Source organism: Zingiber officinale, chromosome 3B (assembly GCF_018446385.1).
Source record: "Zingiber officinale cultivar Zhangliang chromosome 3B, Zo_v1.1, whole genome shotgun sequence".
NCBI classification, from domain to species: Eukaryota; Viridiplantae; Streptophyta; class Magnoliopsida; order Zingiberales; family Zingiberaceae; genus Zingiber; species Zingiber officinale.
In genome coordinates this window covers 3,729,020-3,751,940 of record NC_055991.1, presented here as the reverse complement: position 1 = coordinate 3,751,940, position 22,921 = coordinate 3,729,020, and the positions used below count along the sequence as shown (strand labels likewise).

Below are 22,921 nucleotides of genomic sequence, written 5' to 3'. Positions count from 1 at the left end.
TGTGGTAGTTGATGCAAAAGTTTTTTTTACATAAAATATAAAATTTAAGGTAAATTCTGTATTTAGGAAAGCTGATATGGATGCTCTTAAATACAGATATACTTTAGTTGATACTCCATTGCCTACTATATGTTCAGCTTGTACTTTTGGCATAGATTTATGCTGGTCTAGATGGGTCAGTTCCACCTAAATATTTTGAGCACCATTACGTTTGCATGAAATATGATGCCTTCAAGGGAACATTATAGCTGTGAATCTTCTCCAATAGGTTTGTATTGTTATTGTCACATAAACTGTATGAATGCTTATGTATGATACGTAAACAAGTATAATTTTGCATAATGAAGTGGAACCATCTTGTTCTTCCTGGTTTTCTATCACCTAGTACAGAGAGAGAGAGAGAGAGAGAGAGAGAGAGAGTCTCACAAGGAAATTTCTTTTTTGACAGCTTAATTTATGTACATTCGTTTTTTTTGTTACTGCAGCTTTATATTGTTTTTCTTTTGATGCTCGATTAATAAATTCTTAATAAGTTCTACTGCTTAATTATTTGATTTTGCATATTATCTTGTAGTTCTTATCTGTTCTCATGTCAATCAAATCTTGTTTGTGGAAGCCAATTGTTATATTCTTTCACCATCGTGTCATATAGGTTTATCAATGTCAGAACCAGAGTGACACTTCACTCCAAACAGCTATCATGGCTCTAATGATTGCTGTCAAGGTAGTAATTCTTAATCAGTCTTGAATCTTCAGTGAGTTTAATGCATTTGATTTTAGGTAATATATTTGTTTAAATTTGCATTATGTTGAAGCATCCAAGTAGCATAAATGATCTGAGTGTTTTTCAAGTTTTTTTTGAGCTTTTCAACATTTCTCAGATCAATTAACTGAAGAGAAAAGTAATTCAGATGATAAATCAACCATGGAGGTATTTTTATGAGAACAAATTAGATCTGCAAGGAAAAGGAGGGACGTGAACGATTGCTAATTTAACTTTGATTAGAAAACTGACGGATATATTTTTTTTATTTGTCTTGTTGCTACCTATCATTTAGTTTCCATCTAAGATTATTGAATTTAATTTGTGCTACTCTATGTACTACTTTCATGTATTCTTTCATCTATAACTGGCTTAGATTTCTGGTCCAATGTATTTCCTTGAATACTGATTTCTCTGTTTGACTTTTGTTTGTGTATCTATATTTATGTAGATTTGAGTACAAAGATCCAACATGAGTAAGGATCTAACTTCTGAGTGTCCATAATTATGTTTGTAGATTTCTACACAAGGACTAGTATATTATATGTCCACTTAGAGTGCTCATGTTTAAATGTTGACATCGCACATGGAATGGAGAGAGCATATGAAGAGTCAATTGTTCATTAAATATCAGAATGTGGATCGCTACAAGGTTGTAGGTAATCTTAGATTATGATAAATGGGACCTGTTGTAGAAATATTAGGACAAAAAATAGAAGCCCAATGAGTAATAAACTGAAAATGTAGTGATTTTATTAAGGAATTTGACATTCTGGAATTGCAGGCAGCTGCATCCAGGTAGAAGAATAGAGAAATTTTGGATGATGACAGAGTGCCAAAACTGAGGAAGACCCAACAGAACGATAGAGGCGAGATATAATCTAGTGACTGGAAGAGAAATAAATATCAGAGACAAGGAAATTTAAACAATTTAAGTGTGACTTCTGGAGCTAGTGATGGTCGAATCCAAAGCCAGGTCAGTTGAGACCTGGTGGGACTTCATTGAACATTGCTAGACCATGGGTCCGGCAGAACTCGAGCAAAATTAAGCACATGAGTCTCTGTGGAGCACACAACTTGAGCTTCGCTTTATTAGGGTGAGTGTTACTCTATTAGGTGTGTTGCTTGGTTAGGGAAGAACATGTGATACACATCCGTTTCTTTATTGGGTGGGTATCACTTGGTTTGCAGAAGGCATGAAAACTAGTCAAGGGATTGCCAAACTAGAGATGAAAACAAAATGATTCGATAGGTGGACTCTAAGGCCATCTATTGTAGTTGCGAAATTATTCGAGCTATTCCCTACTCTACCATGTATATGTATTAGACTTATTGCAACATTACAAGTACACCCATGGAGATTATATATTTACAACTACTTTGAATATTTACATGTAAGTTTTATATTTACATCTAGGTCCACAAATTTACTACAATGCTAATCTCCAATAACCTAAGGGGCAGCGTCGAGCTCACAAGACTTCAAAATCTCCTTTCCATTTTGATCACACTTTCTGTAACCTATTAATAATTTGTTCTTCTATAACCCATTCTTGAACTTCGCCTATGATAAACCCGTCATGGCCTGTCCAAAGCCCGATTAACGGAGGGTTGCGTTAGGTTGCCAACCAGCATTAAAACTATGACAAATATTCAATGAATGGATTCATTAAACTATTGTGCTAATGCTAGGTTGTTCCCCGGAAGGAACGCGTTGCATGATCCGACTGTAACGTCTCGGCAAGGACCGCTACATCTTCAAAACTCGAATATAGTGCTAAATATGCAAGAGTTCACGTTGTAGGGCCCAATTGTAATGTATCGGCAAGGACCGCTACATCTTCATGAAAACTTAGGTGTAGTGTTAAAATAGGTAAGAGTTCTCACATCATAAGTTAGATAAGAACAAATATGATAGGAAAACTAATAATCTAAGATTTATAATATAGAACATAGGAACCCACTGTAAATTAATGTAGGTAGTAAATACGATGATTAGGAGAAAAATTAGTATTTTGTGTGTACAAGAGACAATCAAGAAATAGTGGCAAGAAGGCAAAACTGAGAGAGAACTCATGTTTCAAGTTATGGTACACACGAAAGAGTAAAATAAGAAATAGAATGAGTATTGTTGTAAATAGTTCGTTAAAGTTGTAGGAGTAGTTAAAAAAGGGGATAAAATTATAGTCTTTAAGATAATATTGGTAAAAGAAACCATGAACATAATTACATATATGCACCGCAAGTAGGATTAGATGAAGTTACCAAATCAATATTTTGGGATGACTCTACCAAATAAAATGATTTTAATATGAGGTGATCTAAATGGGCATGTCGGAGTGAAAAATAAGGAATATGAGAGGGTACATGGGAGTTATGGGTGTGGAACGAGAAATGAGGAAGGGAAACTATATTAGATTTTGTGATAGTATATGACCTTATATTAGCTAATATGTTTTTAAAGAAAAGAGAAGAACACTTAGTCACGTTTAAAAGTGCGAATAATAAATTGCAAATTGATTTTCTTATGGTTAGGAAAAAGATTGAAAGATTTGTAAAGATTGCAGGGTCATTCGTGGAGAAAGCTTAACTACCAAATAGAAAGAAAATATATACGACTGCTAGAATTAAGTGGTGGAAGTTAAAGGATGAGAAACAAATATATTTAAGGGAAAGTAGAAGTACAAGCATTAGGTGAAATATACGATGATTCTAATATGACATGCGATAAGATGATATCAAAGTTGAAAATAATAGCTAAGAGTATACTCAGTGAGTAAAAGGGACATGCACTACTAAGTAAGGAATTTTGGTGGTGGAATGAGAAAGTACAAGAGAAAGTGAAGAAAAAACTAATAGCTTATAAGGAATTATATATTTGTAAGAAGGAAAACTTTAAAAAATATATAATAGACAAGAAAGAAGTTAACAGAGTAGTGAATGAAGCAAAGAATAAAACTTTTGAATAATTATATCAAAAATTGGATAAAAAAAAGGAAAAGAGACATTTATAGAATAACTAAAGTGAGAGAATGGAAGACAGGAGATCTTATAAAAAAAGGGCAGCCCGGTGCACGAAGCTCCCTCTATGCAGGGTCCCGGGGAAGGATCCGTTGTACGCAGCCTTATCCTGCTTTTTGCAAGAGGCTGTTTCCAGGATTCGAACCCGTGACCTTTTGGTCACATGGCAATAACTTTACCATTGCGCCAAGGCTCCCCTTCACAAGCGATCTTTTTCAAATAAAATATATTAAAGATGAATGAAATAAGGTACTAGTAAATGATGGAGAAATAAAAGAACGGCGGAAGAGGTATTTTTATCAACTTTTTAATGAAGGTTTAGGTGACCAACTTAGGTAATTTAAATAGGTCAAATAAGCATAGAAATTTTTTTTTATTGTAAAATTCAAAATTCAAAAGTAGAAAAAGCTTTAAATGGGATGCACATGGTCTAGATGATATTCCGATAGAGGTATGGAAATACCTAGGAAAATAAGGTATTGAATGACTTACAAAATTATTTAATATGATATTGATAATGAAAAAAATGTCGATCATCAATGAAGGATAAGTATTCTAGTTTCCTTATATAATAACAAGGGAAACGTATAAAATTGTGCAAACTATAAGGGTATTAAACTAATGAGACATACATGAAACTTTGGAAAAATTAATAAAAAAATTAAGGAAGGAGACCACGGTGACTGAAAATCAATTTGGTTCATGTGGGTTCATGTTTGGAATGTCGACAATAGAAGCTATATATCTTCTTAGATAATTAATTGAAAAGTATTGGGAGCAAAAACGAGATCTACACATGATATTCATTGACTTAGAAAAAGTTTATGATAGAGTACCAAGAGAAATTATATGGAGAATTCTAGAAAAGATAGGTGTTAGTGTAACATATATTGAACTAATTAAGGATATGTACAAGGATGTAACGACTAGAGTAAAAAATTTCAAGCAGAGTAACTGAACCATTTCCAATATAGGATTACATCAAGGTTCAATTTTAAGTCCCTATCTTTTTACATTAATTATGAACAAACTCATTGTACATATTCAAGACACAGTACCGTGGTGCTTGCATGTTGTTTGCAGATGATATTATTTTGGTAGATGAAACATGTGAAAAAGTAAATGTTAAACTAGAATCTTGGCGGGAAACATTAGAAAGGAAATGCTTTAGGCTTAATAGAATAAAGACAGAATATATGAAATTTAAGTTTAGCAATATTAGACATAATGAGACAATTGTTAAGATAGGAGATGACGAGTTGCTTGGAACCGAGAGCTTTAGATATTTAGGATCATTTTTGCAAAATGATGGAGGGATTAAGAGAGATGTCTTACATAGAATATAAGCGGGATGGTTGAAATGGAGGGGAGCGTCGGATGACTTATGTGACCATAAAGTACCTATAAAACTTAAAGGAAAATTCTAAAAAATCGCAGTTAGACCTGCTATGTTATATGGAGTTGAATGTTGGGCTATGATACATGAGCAAAAGATGAAAGTTGCAGAAATGAGGATGTGAAGTGGATGTGTGGATATACGAGAATGGACAGAATAAGAAATGAGAGCATTAGAGAGAAAGTCAGAGTTACATCTATTGAGGGAAAATTCCGAGAGACACATTTAAAATGGTACGGGTATGTTATGACCAATAAATACTCTAGTTAAGTGATGTGAAACTATGACAAAGACACATATCTAACGAGAAAGAGGAAGACAAAAAAAGACTTGGTTAAAAAAAATAAAACAAGATAAAATTTATTTAATTATAGATAATGATATAGTAGGAGATAGAGCTCAATGGCGTAAAAGGATCCATACCCTATCTAGTGGGTTAAGACTTAGTTGTTGTTGTATATCCCATTCTTGAATTAAAATCTAAAATATCTAAAACTCTCGCCTACGTTGGTATCAACATGAGCTTTCTGGTGGGCTATAATTGAAACATTTTCATAAATCCATGAATAAAATTTGGAAAAAGAATGTGAAGCTATCTGCACTTGAGCTGTATTAGATATCAATAATTTACACTTAGTATAATTAGTAAATAATATAAAATTCATAACATGGTTCTGTTAGATAACTCATGGAATCACATCTATGAGTCAAATCTAATATTCTACAAGTTCAATACATCCATTCTTACATAGCAGTTTACTGGACATTTGGGCTCAACTTTGAGGTTCATGGATTTCTACATGCTTGCTTAAACTTTCATGAATCTACCATTGGTTTTATATGATTATATGTAATGATAAAACCCTAACCTAGAAGCACCCATGTGCAACTAAACCCATTACTTAATACCCCGTCAGCATAATAATCATACAATGCCGTAGCATTGTTTCAAATGTAAAGGTCCACTACTCATATAAATCACAATAGATTCAATATGATTAAGACATGCATGTGTATATAATAAAAATGATCTTTTGGAGTACAATATCTCACAATTGACCTCTAGAAGCAATCTTATTCAACTCAATCAACTCTTTCTGCAAAACTTCTGCATTTTTATAATTTACGAATGTGTTTTCATATGAGCATCTAATCTGCACTATGGTTTTCAGTTTTGATTATAGCTAATTCCTGATTGCTGGCTTATCAGTTTGATGGAGATATAAACTAATTGAATCATCATGAATAATTTTCAAGAAAAAGGAATGTCATTTTTACCTGATCTTTGCTGTATGATCTCTTTTCAATTTTATAAGCCTCCTTGCAATTTCAACATCGAGGCATTCTTTATTTGAATTCACATTTTATAATTTCAGCCTCATGGTTGTCCACTGTTAGACATGAATTTCATAACTGTGGAGTTTTCTTAGAAAGCACCCATTTCAAAATTGCTGTATGAAGAGCATGTTTAACTGAAGTTCTTGTGAAAATCCTAGTTAATTCCACCAAATGACGCCCAGTTAATGAGAATCAATTTTTTAGGAGTTTGTTAGGAGTTGCATCTTGTCTAAACTATTTTCCTTGACAATCACTCCTTGCTCTTCTTAGACTGGTTCCATTAGCTTTGACGACTTCTTGACGAACCATATTCCTACTAGAGAGGTCCTACTCTGGTATTAAATTGTAGTGCTACACTTTGAATGGACACTAGCTCAATATTGTCCACTATGACTTACTCTCTACCATAGGCTGGTTCCATTATCTTTCCCTAGTTCTTGAACCACATGTCTTTAAAGGGTCCTACTATTGTACTAAATTATAACACACTTTGTATTAACACTATCTCAATATTCTTTGCTTTAATTTACATTTCAAGTACATACTGTCCAGCTGACATTTTTATTCAATGTGGAAATTGGCTTCAAATTAAGGAGCTTCCTTAGAAGTCAAGCCTCCTTGACACCAAGCATATTTGACTTTGAAGTTCATATACAGAACTGAGTTAATTTCACCCAAAGAAGTCTTATTATTGAGAGTAAATAATTTTATGGTGTTTAAATATCATTTATTTCAAAAATATGGTTTAAGGCTGAAGGGGAGAAATCAAGAAAGAATATGGACGTTGAAGTTATTAATGCTCCTTCCACTTCCTATGAAAGCTAACTAAAACATAACAATGGTTGGATGAAATATACTGCCTAGATTGGGTGGTTTCCATAAAGATTTTAGGCTATAAATGAGACAACCAATAAACACTAGGTTTTGAACATATATACTTTTTTTTTTGCTAAGTTTTCATTGTGTCATAATCTGGTTGGTTCATAGTGATTTTCAGATTCTTGGAAATAATTGTTTATATATGTTCTTGTTGATTGTTTGATATTGAAACTAAGAACAATATAGACTAGCTCAATGTATGAGGCATAATCTGTCATCCCAAATATAGTCTCATCAACACATTATTGAGTGGTAAGTTTATTAACATTTCTTAAATCCTCTTCAGACACTATTTTATTAAAATAGTAGGCTCCATGGCGTTGCCTAATAAGCTGGATTAAGTTAACACATCGGTGGCAAAAGACGAATACGCTCGCCCCCAGCGCCCCCACCAATCCGTCCCAGGGCCAACACGGAGGAGGTAAATCACGGGCGGCTACTAGCTTTTGGAATAGTGACTAGTACATAAGGGAGGTATTTACCTCAGCTTTGTCGAGATTCGAACCCCAGACCTCATTGGTGGCAACACCTCATGTGCTAGCCACTAGACCCATCCGAGGGGACGGATTAAGTTAACACATGTATATATGGATGGTGAACTATGTTCCTTATCCTTATAATGAGATTGAAGTTGGCCAGCCTAGAGCAGTTAATAGATGTATATAGATCTGTATAAGCTTAAAAACATTGCATAATATGGTCCTTAATCAGTGAGCTGCACTCCATTTTGTATGGGCTGTTGTAATAAGTGAATGTGCAATATTCTGCATATGATTTGGATGCCTGCGTGATGCTTATGTTATTTATTTTATTGTTTTTTTTACTTTTACTTTTACTTTTTGAGATTTAGAGCGGGCTACCTTTGCAAAGTACCTCAAAATTTGTTAAAATGACATATTTTCCATTTTGCTTATGACTGAGTTTTTCTGTCCATATTTTTTTTTCTTTGAACAATAAACTATGTGCCCTTTGATCTTCTTGGAGTATTGATTACTATTAACTTATTATTTAAACAGATGAGTTTCACAACTATCATTCATTTTATATTTTTCTAAAATTTATTTTCTCACAGAATGCTTGTGCCAAGGAATGGTTTCCCAATTCAGATGCGAAAGAACTACTTGACAAGACAAATGAGGTGCAAATATTTTTCTTAAGACTTTTAATTTTTTATATCTTTTCCATTCTAGCCGTAAGTATGGTCTTTCTAATTACATAAATTATGATACCTAGCTATATAGCAGCTTTTGCATGTCAGTGAGTAATACCATTGTGGGCAGTGCTCAAGTTATTATTTACAAGATTCTGCCCAGGTATATATTTTTCTTTCCTCAGAACTACTTTTTGCACCTTGTCTCACTATGTTGCAAAATATTAAGGGATTTCTTAATCCATGAAATACACCATCCTTATATTAAATAAATTTAATTAATTCTCATCAATAAGTTGCTAGCTCTGAGATTGAAGACTTTGGTTCAATCTTAACCATGCTTTAGGATTTTTGCTTTAGGCTATGTAAAGTTTTTTCTCATTGCATATAAGAACCACTAGCTTTTCGAGTAACAAATTGCTTCATATAAATCAATTCCATTATGTCACCTTCGAGGAAAACATCTTGATATCTAGCTTGTGAATAGACCACTAGAAGATGGAGATCAAATTGAGGAAGAATTGGGTTTTAAATAATTTTAGCCACGAGTTAGGTGTCAGATATACATTTTGTCACGTATAGAAGGTTGAGTCTCTGTCTAAGTTTAGTCCCACCTATAACCATTTATATAAGTGCACTCAACTTTCAATTACACCCTAAGTTGCATGCCAAGAGGTTGTGCCTCTAGGGCTTTATGTGCCAAAAAGCCTCTCTTTCTGGTCTTCCATGCCAATAGACCTTGCCTCTGGGATTTCCTTGTTTACTAAACAACTGTGGATCTCCACCTGCTAGGATTTCCGTGTGCTATGCATCTGGTCATCTTCAACGTGCTTGGACTTTCACCTACCAAGTATTTGACTCTTGAGCTACTTGGACTTCATTTCCAAATATCCGGTTAGCTTCAATCTACTTAGACTAGACTTGACACCATTTCAGTAATTACGATATAGGTATAACTGAATCTTTTTCCTAAACATCAAAACCACATGCTTTAAGGGTTGTCTTATGGCAGTAGAAGAAGCAATCAAGATGCTTATGAGGATTAGGTCATTGGATTGCTGTAAGAGTGCTAGTAAGTGAGCATCAATCCACTCCTATGATTCTCTAACCTTGTCCAATGAATCTAATCTGGAGAGTTGCAGCTTGCTAAAAATGTGCATTCTGTTTAGTTTCTTGCATGGCAATTGGTCATGGAATCATAAAGGCTAGAGGAGTAATTGTGGGTGCTACTTTAGAACTAAATGAGAATATGACGTTTTCAATGAGAACTCTAGGGAGTTTAATTCTGGGATATCAGAAGAGATATTGGCTTCCTGCTGCCACAAATCGAGTATTTGGCTGTTATAAAAAAGGAGGGCAATAAAAAGAGGGATTTACCAACTTTTGGAATTGTTGGTTGTGGCTGTTGATGGAAACAAGGTGCATGTGAGAGAGAAAGCTAGTGGTAGTTAGCTCTGTGTTTTAAATCTGGTTCCATGCTTGTCAGCATAGGTGAAAATTTTCATTCCGCTCGTCGACTAGCACATAAGAAGCTGATAGGAACCCAGGGGCCTATCACGTGAAAAAATCGAAAGAGAAAGGGAAAAGGGGGATAGGGTGATCGCTTCGAGGGGATCGGCCTCCAATAATCAAACGAAATTGATTAATTAAAAGGGAAATTGCTTATCTTCCAAAGTTACATAACGTCTCTTTAAATAGAGACCTAAACTACCTTTTCAAAAAGAAAAGGTCTAAAAGAAAAATAAAATAAAATAACCTTTTCAAAAGAAAAGGTGTAAAAGAAAAATAAAATAAAAATACATTTTCATGAGAAAATGTCAGATTAAAACTTATCTAAAATAAAAAAGAAAAAGTCTAAAACTTATTTTAAAAAGGAAATAAAGTTAATGGATTTATTTGAAAAGATCCATTAAAGGATCTTATCATTCCACCGCCCTTCAAAACAACCTTGTCCTCAAGGTTGTTTAGCAATAAACTCTGGAACATTTTCTTGAATGGTATCATATAATTCATAAGTACTGCTCCGATTCTAAGTTCGGATGCATCAGGTTCAATAACAAATTGCTTATTAGGTAGTGCAAGAACTAGTGTTGTCATCATAACCTCCTTTAAATTCTGGAATATCTTTTTTGCTTCAAGACACCATCTAAATGCATCTGTGAGACCCAGAACATCACGTAATGCCTTGATACTCTTTGAAACTAGCACCTTTGAGGGATCAGTAGCTACTCCGTTTTGGCTTACAATATGGCCAAGGTATTCCACATTAGTTGTCCCAAAGCTGCACTTAGCTCTTTTCACATAAAGAGAATGCTCACGCAAAAGAGTGAGTACTTTATAAAGGTGATGCAAATGATCTTCGAATGATGAACTATAAACAAGGTTGTCATCAAAGAAATTCAAAACAAACCGACGGAGGTAAAACCTGAAGATATCATTCAGCAAACTTTGGAATGTAGAAGGTGCATTAATTAAACCGAAAGGCATGACTAAAAATTCATAATGACCATCATGAGTCTGAAAGGTTGTTTTTGGAATGTTTGGCTGATGGATTCTCATCTGATGGAAGCCTGAGCGAAGATTCAACTTTGAGAATAATGAGGAACCTCCTAATTCATCAAGTAGTTCATCAATGATGGGGATGGGGTACTTGTCTTTCATTATAATTTTATTGAGTGTCGGGTAATCTATACATATTCGCCAATTTTTGTCTTTCTTTTGTACAAGCAGTACTAGAGAAGAATATGGAATTATGCTTGGGCGAACGATATCAGCCTGAAGCATCTCTTGTACAATCTTCTCAATTTCCTCCTGTATGTAAGGGTAGCGATAAGGCCTAACATTTGCTTTAGGATCTTTTTTGATAGAGAGTTGCATGAGAAAAATAGAGCAATCTTTCTTTAATAACTGCTCTGCCTGATAATTACTGATTGGTGTGATAATATCTTGTTTCTTGCCTCTGATGCAAACTTCTTTTCCTTGATCTTGGAAGCGCATTGTTAGTTGAGAGAAATTCCATATTATATCTCCTAATGTTTTCAACCATTGTGCTCCAAGTACAACATCACATCCATCTAGGGAAGAAGAAAGAGATCTGTTATTAATTCATAATTGGGTAAGAAAATTTTAATACTATTGCACTTTCCTGGACTTGTAAGTGATCTTCCATCCGCCACCTTAACATCAAATGTAGATGCTTGCTCTATTTTTTGTTTAAGCCTGCTTGCCAAAGTTGAGTCTAGAAAATTGTTGGTGCTTCCTGAATCTATAAGTATCATTACTGGTTGTTTTTTAATGAATCCTTTTACCTTCATCGTTTGTGGAGTTTGTAGTCCTTCTAAGGCATGAACTGATATTGCCATAGAATCATACTGTACTTCGTTGATATTATCTTGTGTTTCACCTTCATGGAAATCATCTTCTTCCTCAGAGTTCTCTATTGGTTCAATCATCAGTATCCTTTTTTGCTTGCATTGATGACCACGGTGCCACTTTTCATCGCAATGCAAGCATAATCCCTTTGCCATCCTTTCCTTGATCTCTTCTTTTGTCAATCTACGAGGTGTTGAATAATGTGATGGGTTTTCACGAATTACCTTGTTATTTCTTCTTCCTTCTTCATTGATCTTCTCTTCTTGTAGTCGTGCAAAGGATAAGGCAGCCTTCATGGTGCGGGGTTGATTCATTTTTACTTCTTGTCGTATATCAAGGCGAAGTCCTTCAATAAAAGTGCCCAATAGTTGCTTTTCTGACCAATCACGAGTTTGATTAGAGAGTCTCTCGAATCGTCCTTGGTACTCTAGTACGGTTGAAGTCTGTCGAATTTTGGCCAATTCTCCATCAACATTCTCATAACCGGAGGGACCAAATCGATTGATGAGTTCTTCTTTGAATTCCTCCCATTTTGGAGGTCCATGGCATGCTTCAAGCCAGTCATACCATTGGATGGCATCACCTTCGAGGTTTATAGATGCTAGTTCTACCTTTGCATTGTCCGATGTGCTGTGGAAGCGAAAATATTTTTCAGCCCTTGAAATCCATCCAATCGGATCGTTGTTCTCCCAGCGAGGAAATTCCACCTTCATACGTGGATAGTTGTGCTCTCGATCTTCATTTGAGTTTGCACCTTGGTCATATTGTTGTTGTCGAGACTGCTGATTTTTTCCCTTTTTGATTAGTATGCTTGAGCTGGAATCTACTTCTAAACGATCCTTCAATTCTTGCACTATCGTGACCAACGATGTCATAGTTTTTTCGAGTTTATCCATCCTTGTCTCGTGCTTAGCTTCAAATTCCAAAGCCCATTTGGCGTCAGGATGAGATCCTCCGGTCATCATGTCAGAGTGAATTTTCTTCTCTTGAAGTCGGGTTAAGACCATGCGCTTGTTGAAGTTGCTGCAAGATACTATAAGGCGAAGATGAAGTGAACTTGCTCTGATACCAAGTTGATAGGAACCCAGGGGCCTATCACGTGAAAAATCGAAAGAGAAAGGGAAAAGGGGGATAGGGTGATCGCTTCGAGGGGATCGGCCTCCAATAATCAAACGAAATTGATTAATTAAAAGGGAAATTGCTTATCTTCCAAAGTTACATAACGTCTCTTTAAATAGAGACCTAAACTACCTTTTCAAAAAGAAAAGGTCTAAAAGAAAAATAAAATAAAATAACCTTTTCAAAAGAAAAGGTGTAAAAGAAAAATAAAATAAAAATACATTTTCATGAGAAAATGTCAGATTAAAACTTATCTAAAATAAAAAAGAAAAAGTCTAAAACTTATTTTAAAAAGGAAATAAAGTTAATGGATTTATTTGAAAAGATCCATTAAAGGATCTTATCAGAAGCCCTATATGCTGGTGAATGCGCAAAACTACTACCTTCATCATGAGGAGCTTTGGAAGCTCTTAATTTGCTCATTCTTTGTTGCAAGAAGATTCAAAATCTATGAATCCGCTCATCCTTCTTTGAATCGCTAATTGTCATAGAGAAAAGTTCTTTAGTTGCTCATTCTTCAGTATATCTTCTGCTAGTTGCCGGTGTCTTCTACAAGGATTGAAATAGAGTCTTCCTCCTCTTCTCTCTCTTCTGCAAGCTTAGGCATGTTGCACGAGGTATGACATAGGTAAATCCTCTTTCTCCTTTACTGCTAAACAGCCAAGCTTACCCACAAGGCCACAAGATTAAAAATTTGAAAATTCTGCAGCTGAGCTTGTTTACTGCCTCTTTCCAAGACAGACCTTATCTTGATTGTGCTTTAATAGGATTTATCATATGCCCATTCCACTTTAAATAATGTTCTGCTTCATTATATCATTTAGATAATTCTTAAATGTTTTAGTTATTTTTTTCAGTAAACATTACATCTGCCTACATTTTTATGTTAGAGATCGCTACTTTATGTGTAGCTACTGATGCAATCATTTATTCCTTTGCTTTATCTTCGGCATTGACCTCACTCGTTTCTCTATCATTTAAGAATGCAATACCTGTAGTAACTTATCAAGAAATACTAATCTGGTTATTTATTATATTCTTTTTGTTCTTTCTTGAAGGTTTTATCCACAGTACCAATTTCAGCGTGTAATTGTTTCGCTTGAAGCAAAGGTCTGGTAGTGTATTTATTTTCTTTATAATGTGAAATCTTGAACATCCATTTCTATGTCAGTTCATTGGTTTTTGTTTCTTTTCCTGTGGCATTGTTTGCCTTTGTTTTTCTAAAAACTTGATATGTTTTGTTATTACAAATATTATTACAATTCATCTATTAATATACTCTAAGATAATTAACTGACCTAAAAATTAGGAAACTAGAGTAGGTAAGTATAAGCTAGATTATTTGTGCATATTCTTTCTAATGCTCACCTCAAGTTGGGACATAGATTTAAATGCTTAATTACATGAAGGCATAAATTAAGCAACAAAAGTGATTTGGTAAAGACATGTATGGTGTGTTATTCCTATTGGAACATAACTAAATCGTGTTAGGAACTCTTGGCCAAGCAAAATTTAATCCCAATAGGGAGAGAGGGGAGGGGTGCGGCAGTTTGTGCGTTACCAAGAGGAGAGAAACTCCTTCCTTGGTTGACCTCATTTTCTCATCATCTCCCTTTCAAATGTCTATCACTTGGTTCCTTTTCCGTTAGGTGACGAAAAGCATCAAACCAAGAGAAGGCAAGATGGATTTTCAAACACAAATTATTGAAAAAAAACCAGGGAATATTACAATGGATTACCGATTTTAATAGTTAATACAGTATCACCAATTCCTTAATAGTAATAAATTATTCATTAATTCTTCCTAAGTCCTTAATCCCATACCTGGTATAATTCCTTGGACTTGCACACTATTATAAACTAAATAGCCTATTATTAGTATTACTAGCATATTAAATACTTATACAACATATCATTATGCAAATAATTTGTTCTATTATGTTAATACCTAGCTTGCCACCCATATTAGTACTATACAACAACAACAACAACCAAGCCTTTTCCCACTAGGTGGGGTCGGTTGTATGAATCCTTTTACGCCATTGAGCTCTATCTCCTATTATATCATCATCTATATTTAAATAAATTTTATCTTATTTTATTGTTGCTAACCAAGTCTTTTTTAGTCTTCCTCTTCCTCGTTTGATATGCATGTTTATCATAGTTTCACATCGCCTGGAGCATTTATTGGTTGTTTAAGTACATGTCCGTACCATCTTAAACGTGTCTCTCGAAGTTTTTCCTCAATAAATGCAACTCCGACTTTCTCTCTAATGCTCTTATTTCTTATTTTGTACATCTTCGTATGTTCACACATCCACCTTAACATCCTCATCTCCGCAACTCTCATCTTCTGCCCATGTGCTCGAGTCATAGCCCAACATTCAGCTCCATATAACATAGCAGGTCTAACCGCGGTTTTATAGAACTTACCTTTAAGTTAAAGAAGTACTTTACGGATACATAAAACACTCGACGCTCCCCTCCATTTCACCCATCCTGCTTGTATTCTATGTAAGACATCTTTCTCAATCCCTCCATCATTTTGTAAAAATGATCCTAAATATTTAAATCTCTCGGTTCCGGGCAACTTGTCCTCTCCTATCTTAACAATTGTTTCATTACTTCTAATATTGCTAAACTTAAATTCTATATATTCTGTCTTTAATCTACTAAACTTAAAACCTTTCCCTTCTAATGTTTTCCTCCAAGATTCTAGCTTAGCATTTACTCCTTCACGTGTCTCATCTACCAAAATAATATCATCTGCAAACAACATGCACCACGGTACTGTCTTGAATGTGCGCAGTGAGTTTGTCCATAAGTAGTGTAAAAAGATAGGGACTTAGAGCTGATCCTTGATGTAACCCTATCTTTATTTGAAATGCTTCAGTTACTCCGCCTGAAGTCTTTACTCTGGTCGTTACATCCTCATACATATCCTTAATTAGTTCAATATATATTATGCTAACACCTCTTTTTTATAAAATTCTCCATATAATTTCTCTTGGGACTCTATCATAAGTTTTTTCTAAGTTAATGAATACCATGTGTAGATCTTGTTTTTGCTCCCAATATTTTTCAATTAATTGTCTAAGAAGATGTATAGCTTCTATTGTTGACCTTCCAGGCATGAATCCAAATTGATTTTCTCACCATGGTCTCCTTCCTTAATCTTTTTTCTATTACTTTTTTCTCAAAGTTTCATAGTATGACTCATTAGTTTAATACCCTTATAGTTTGCACAATTTTGTACATCTCCCTTGTTCTTATATAAGGGAACTAGAGTACTTATCCTTCATTGATCAGACATTTTTTTTATTTTTAATATCATATTAAATAATTTTGTAAGTCATTCATTAACTTGTTTCCCCAAGCACTTCCATACCTCTATCGGGATATCATCTAGTCCAACGACTTTTTCATTGTGTATCTCATTTAAAGTTTGTTTTACTTCTGAAGTTTGAATTCTATGATAAAAATTAAAATTTCTATGCTCATTTGACCTACTAAAATTACTTAAGTTAAGTTGGTCACCTAAACCTTCATTAAAAAGTTGATGAAAATACCTCTTCCACCGCTCTTTTATTTCTCCATCGTTTACTAATACCCTATTACATTCATCTTTAATACATTTTATTTGTCTAAGATCTCTTGTTTTCCGTTCTCTCACTGTTGCTATTATGTAAATGTCTCTTTCTCCTTCTTTTGTTCCAATTTTTGATATAATCATTCAAAAGTTTCATTTTTTGCTTCACTCACTACTTTCTTAGCTTCTTTTTTTTGGCTATTGTATATTTTTTTAAGTTTTCCTCGTTCTTACAAATATATAATTCCTTATAAGCTATTCGCACCAAGATTCTTTACTTAGTGGTGCATGCCCCTTTGACTCACCGAGTACACTCTTAGTTACTAATTTCAACTTTGATACCATCTTATCTCATGTTATATTAGAGTCATCGTATATTTCACCTAATGCTTGTACTTCTAACTTCTCCTTAACTATATGTTGCTTCCCATCCTTTAACTTCCACCACTTAATTCTAGGAATTGTATGTATTTTCTTTCTATTGATATTATGTTTGAGGCATATATCTAACACTACTACTCTATGTTGGGTAGTTAAGTTTTCTCGAGGGATGACTTTGCAATCTTTACAAATCTTTCTATCATTCTTCCTAACCATAAGAAAGTCAATTTACGATTTATTATTCCCGCTTTTGAATGTGACTAAGTGTTCTTCCCTTTTCTTAAAAAACGTATTAGCTAATATAAGGTCATATGCTATCGCAAAATCTAATATAGTTTTCCCTTCCTCATTCCTCGTTCCAAACCCATAACTCCCATGTACTCTCTCATATGCCTCATTTCTCACTCCGCCATGCCCATTTAGATCACCTCCTATTAAAATCATTTCATTTAGTGGAATATTTTGTAATATTTCATCTAAGTCCTCCCAAAATCTTGATTTGGTAGCTTCATCTTATCCTACTGTGGTGCATATACGCTAATTATGTTCATAGTTTCTTTCACTACTATTATCTTAAGGCTCTGTTTATTTGGGAGAGTGGAAAGTAAAATTAAGGAAAAGTTTTTACGGTGGAAAAGTTTTCGTCATTTACTTCATTAAAATTTTCCGAAGGAAAAGTAATGTAATCCATCCGCGGATAATTTTGGAGCCAAAATCAATCATCTCAAAATCGGACGGAAAGCAACGGATGGAAAAAAAATGACGCATGTACCCCTTTTGCATTCACAAAATTACACCATATACCAAAAAAATGACGCATGTACCCTTTTTAAATCACAAAATTACACTATGTACAAAAAAAAATGACGCATGCACCCTTTTTTATTTACAAAATTACATCATAAGTATTCACCTTCCTCTATCAAGATAAACAAGTAGGCAAAGGAAAAGATTTCTTCACCCTTACTTTTCTCTTCCTCCAAAGACAACTTTCTATCGTTGATTCCTTTCCTTTCCTCATCCACCCTCTAGAGTAAACATAGCCTAAGGGTTATAATTCTATCCCCTTTTCTAACTATTCCTACAACTTCATCCTTTAACAAACTATCTAGAATAATACCCACTCCATTTCTTGCTTTACTTTTTCCAGTGTACCATAACTTAAAACCCGAGTTCTCTATTATCTTTGCCTTCTCACCTATCCATTTTGTCTTTTGCATACATAAAATACTAATTTTTCTCCTAATCATCATATCTACTACCTCCATTGATTTACCAGTGAGAGTTCTTATGTTCCATGTTCCAAATCTTAGATTATTAGTTTTCCTATCATATTTGTTCTTATCTAACCTATGGTATGAGAACTCTTGCCTATTTAACACTACACCCAAGTTCTCATGGGGATGTAGCGGCACTTGCTGAGACGTTACAGTCAGACCCTGTAACGTGAATTCTTGTATATTTATCACTACACCCGAGTTCTGGAGATGTAGCGGTCCTTGCCGAGACGTTACAGTCGGACCTTGCAACGCGTTCCTTTCGGGGAACAACCTAGCATTACCACAATTGTTTAATGGATTCATTCATTGAATATTTGTCATAGTTTGACGCTGGCTGGCAACCTAACGCAACCCTCCTCCTTTATCCGGGCTTAGGACCGGCCATGACCGGTCGTCATGGGCGGAGTTCCCATATTAGTACTATAACCAAATAAAATACAATATTTATTTTAACACTACTTATTAGTTAACTAGTTATTTACATCACCGTATATGTACCTACAACCCACTAGTTCTATAATTGACATTCATTGCTCTTTGATCAAATTGAGGATATGATCTGAAGATGCTGCTTGTATTCTTGCTCTTCTATGATGACTACAAGGCCTGCTCGATGTCTAATTCTTGTGTAGGAGAGCTCAACTTTTGGCTTTGGTAGGTAACAGGCTCCTCGATGCTAATGTATCCATGCTAATTGTAGCAACATTTCCTCTCTTCCCAGGTTCATCTCTTCCTCCTTACCATTTTTAATCTAGATGGAGATCTCAATAAATGACTGAGTCGACTGAGATCTACTGAAAAATAGGAAAATTTTGACAAATATGATCTCAAATCTCTTGGTTTGGACAAGTTTCATCGAGATTTCAGAAACACCAAACATTCCTTCAGTGGTGACTCTTGAAGCAAGAATTAGTGCATGATCAAGATTTCAACTCGAATTGAATTATCTACTTTCAATTCTATCCAACTTACATGATGCATTTCAGGATCAGCCTAGTTTGACTATGATTTAGAAATAATTTTATAGAACTAATGACATATCATGAATGCTTACTTAAACATTTATTGTGAATTATACTTTAAAAAAAGTATACTTTCAAATAATTATACTTTCATCATTATTAATGTGCAGTTAACTTCTTTTTTCATTGGTAACATCACCATAAAGATTTTATAGATATATTTACTAGTCTGGCTCATTTTGGCTGACCAAGGTCCAAACTCCTTGTGTATAGAAGTGTGTGTTATGACAACATGCACCATCCTGTGTCTGAGGTTTGAAACAATATTCTGTGTCCCTCATTAAAGAAAATATGATATCTAAGGTTTAAGGACTTGCATGATGTTAATGAGGGTATTAATTTACATAGAAATTGTTGTTTGTATGTATCTTTGGCATTATTTATATACACTTTAGCATGATTATTATTCCTTTTTTCTTTTGGATAATAGTTGGAATCAAAGTAGATGCTGAATTTCCTTTCTTGTATTCCTACATCCATCTTGTATGCTGTATTTTACACTACTAGTTTGTTTTTTTTTCCCCTTGAAGCAGCTAGTAATTCGTTGTTTCTCTGTTGTGTCCTAATTTTGATGCTACAATGGTTGATTTACCTGTGTCTAGTCATGGCTTACTGTTACAGCCTACTTATGATGTTTCTCGTGGATGTATTTATACATCTTGTAATTCATTGTTCATTTTTTGCAGCCTGGTTATGATGTTCTAGTGGCTGATTTCTCCATTCAGAGGAACATACCTCCAGATGAAAGGATTGTAAGCAGTTTCATTGATGTTCTTTATCATAGGTTTCTGAGTCAAAATTTTGTGTCTGTCCATTTTTGACTGTATGAACAAACCACAAATTCCAGTCAAAGTTTTGCATTTGTGTTTGTATCTTTTTTTGTGAATCAATTTATGATGTCAAGCAATTTGTTACTCTTGCCGCATACTTGATTTGAGCTAGATCAGTGATATATAATGCTAGTGGTTCTTCTGATGAAATGTCATTCTTCTACAAATAAACATACATATATCATTCACACATTCATATATACAAAATGACAATCGTTGAGGTGCTCGTTTTGTTATGAGAAGTTAGGTCAGATTGACAAATATAATAGGAATGCATTGTAGAATAAATATTTTATGGAAGTTGGAGAGTGGTTAATTGAAGAGTCAAGCAATGGCATGGGAGTGCATAGTTTGTTGAACTAGTTCTGGGATTAGTCAGTCCACAATTCGTACAATCAGCCATATTGGATTGGTCAGATCACTTAATAAAACTACTATATATATATATATATATATATATATATATATATAATTATTAGTTACCATATTTATACATATTACTTATCATATTATTGGTACAAATTAATTAATAGATATATATTAATTAGACTAATTTGTCAATTAGTCTAATTATAGTTTCCAAAAATTAGATCCTGTGTTTGTATATAAAAATGTCTCATTTTTCAATAAAGACATATACTTTTTATCTCATCTCTTTACATGGTATCAGAGCATCAATTTGAAATTAGGGTTTGTCTGGAAGCTGCCATGCTTTCCCCAAATTTGCCACTTCTGCCATCAAGCCCCAGACAACGCCTCTTTGCTGGCCAGGACCCCGGAGGACATCTCTCTGGTCAGCCACCACCTTCCATAGCAAAGGAGTTGGCGAACAGATTTTGTTCGCTGCTGTCCAGCTAGGTTTTGTGCTGCCGCCACCCTCTTCCGCTCATCGTCAGCCAACTGTTTGTTGCCCGTGAGTTTTCGGCTGTCACAGCCCTACTGATCTTCAAGTGGACGGGCAGCAGGAAAAGTTACCAGACATTAACCTGTTTCGCCGGACAGCAACCTCTATTAGCTGCTTCTTCCTCTCGCTTGCTCTATGAAGTCTTCCGTTGCTGCTGCCTCACACCGCTGCCTCTAGCCCTAAAGCAGCGAAGTCTTCCTTTGTTGCTGTTCCCTCTCCAAGCAGCAGCAGCTGCTACTTCGCTTCACACCGCCGCCTCCCGACTTTCTGATGTTGTTCTCTCTCCAAGCAGCAGCTGCTGCTGCATCATCCTTTGGCAGAAATAAGAGAAGTCTTCCTTCTTTCATCTTTTATTTGACTTTTTTTGGGATAAAGCCTCATGGCTGAAATAAGCTTTCTTTTGTGACGGATATGGTACCAGTGATGTCTAAAATCACGGATTATAAGCTAAATAGTCTAAACTATTTGGATTGGAGTAAGACGGTTCATCTTTGTCTAGGAAGTATTGACAAAGTTGGTCATTTGACTGATGACCCTCAAGATGATTCAAAGCAAACATGGCTTAGAGAAGATGCTCGCTTGTTCCTTCGGATTCGGAATTATTTGATGGTGAGGTAATAAGTTTGATCAATCATTGTGAATTTGTTAAAGAACTAATGGATTACTTGGAATTTTTGTATTCTGTGAAAGGGAATCTCTCTCGCATGTATGAGATTTGTAAAACATTTTATCGTGTGGAAGCACAAGATCAACCTCTTAGCAATTATTTTATGGCATTCAAGAAGACATATGAGGAGCTTAATATGCTTTTGAATGCCATAAAATAATTGATGAGAGGTTAATCTTATTTTTCTACACGATAAAATGCTTTACAAACCTCATACATGCGAGATGAGATTCTCTTAGTATCATTTACAGTGATAACAATATCATCTACATAAACAACTAATAGAATGACACCAGCTCCTGATTGCTTATAGAACACAGAATGATCAGATTTGCTTTTCATCATATTAAATTTTTCAATAATTTGACTAAAATTTTCAAACCAAGCACAAGGACTCTGTTTCAAACCATACAAAGATTTTCGAAGACGACAAACTCGCCCTGAATGGTATCAGAGCCCGTTTCCTTGAAGGTAGATCATCCAATTTCCAAGTGCCATTGTCATCTAAAACATCCATCTCTACCTTTGCTCAAAAAAACGTCTACAATATGGTAAGCTGTCTTTATTAGATTGTGAGTCGTGTCGGTTTGCAAAACATCATTGTCTCAGTTCAAGTCCTAGAGTAAATAAACATGCTACTACTCCTTTTGAATTAGTTCATTCCGATATTTAGGGTCCTTGTCATGTTCTATCTAAACCTAGTTTTGGGTAGTTTGTTACTTTTGTCGATGTTTACTCTCGTGTAACCTAGTTATATTTAATGAAAAATCGTTCTGAGTTATTTTCTTTGTTTTGTGCCTTTTGTGTTGAGATTAAAACTCAATTCAATACATCCGTACGTTACGAAGTGATAATGCCAAAGAGTATATGTCCAGTTTATTCCAATCGTATATGAGTCAGAATGACATACTTCATGAAGCCTCTTGTGTTAACATTCCATCCCAAAATGGTGTAGTTGAACGTAAAAATAGACATCTTGAAATTGCATGGGCCATTTTATTTCAAATAAATATTCCCAAACCTTTTTGGGCTGATGCAGTTTCCACAACAAGTTTTTTCATTAACTGCATACCATCCTCTATTCTTTATGGTGAGATCCCTTACAAAATCTTTTTTCCTAACAAGTCGTTATTTCCTATTAACCCCAGGATATTTGGTAGCACTTGTTTTGTTTGGGATGTTGGTCCACATATTACTAAATTAGATCCTA

The 22,921-nt window shown here is 34.7% G+C and overlaps 1 protein-coding gene across 4 annotated transcripts in view; it reads left to right on the top strand.

The window, feature by feature from the left end:
- Positions 1-22,921, top strand: part of LOC122055539 (E4 SUMO-protein ligase PIAL2-like) — a 50,113-nt gene that overhangs the window by 15,969 nt on the left and 11,223 nt on the right. For 2 of the 4 annotated variants that reach the window (XM_042617013.1, XM_042617012.1), the window contains exons 3-7: positions 653-724; positions 8,470-8,535; positions 8,631-8,710; positions 14,097-14,148; positions 19,997-20,062. In XM_042617013.1, coding sequence (XP_042472947.1) covers positions 653-724; positions 8,470-8,535; positions 8,631-8,710; positions 14,097-14,148; positions 19,997-20,062 — 336 coding nt within the window. Of the gene's footprint in view, positions 1-652; positions 725-8,469; positions 8,536-8,630; positions 8,711-14,096; positions 14,149-19,996; positions 20,063-20,799; positions 21,654-22,921 lie in introns of those variants that run through there. The other 2 variants (XM_042617014.1, XM_042617015.1) reach the window with 2 other exon arrangements.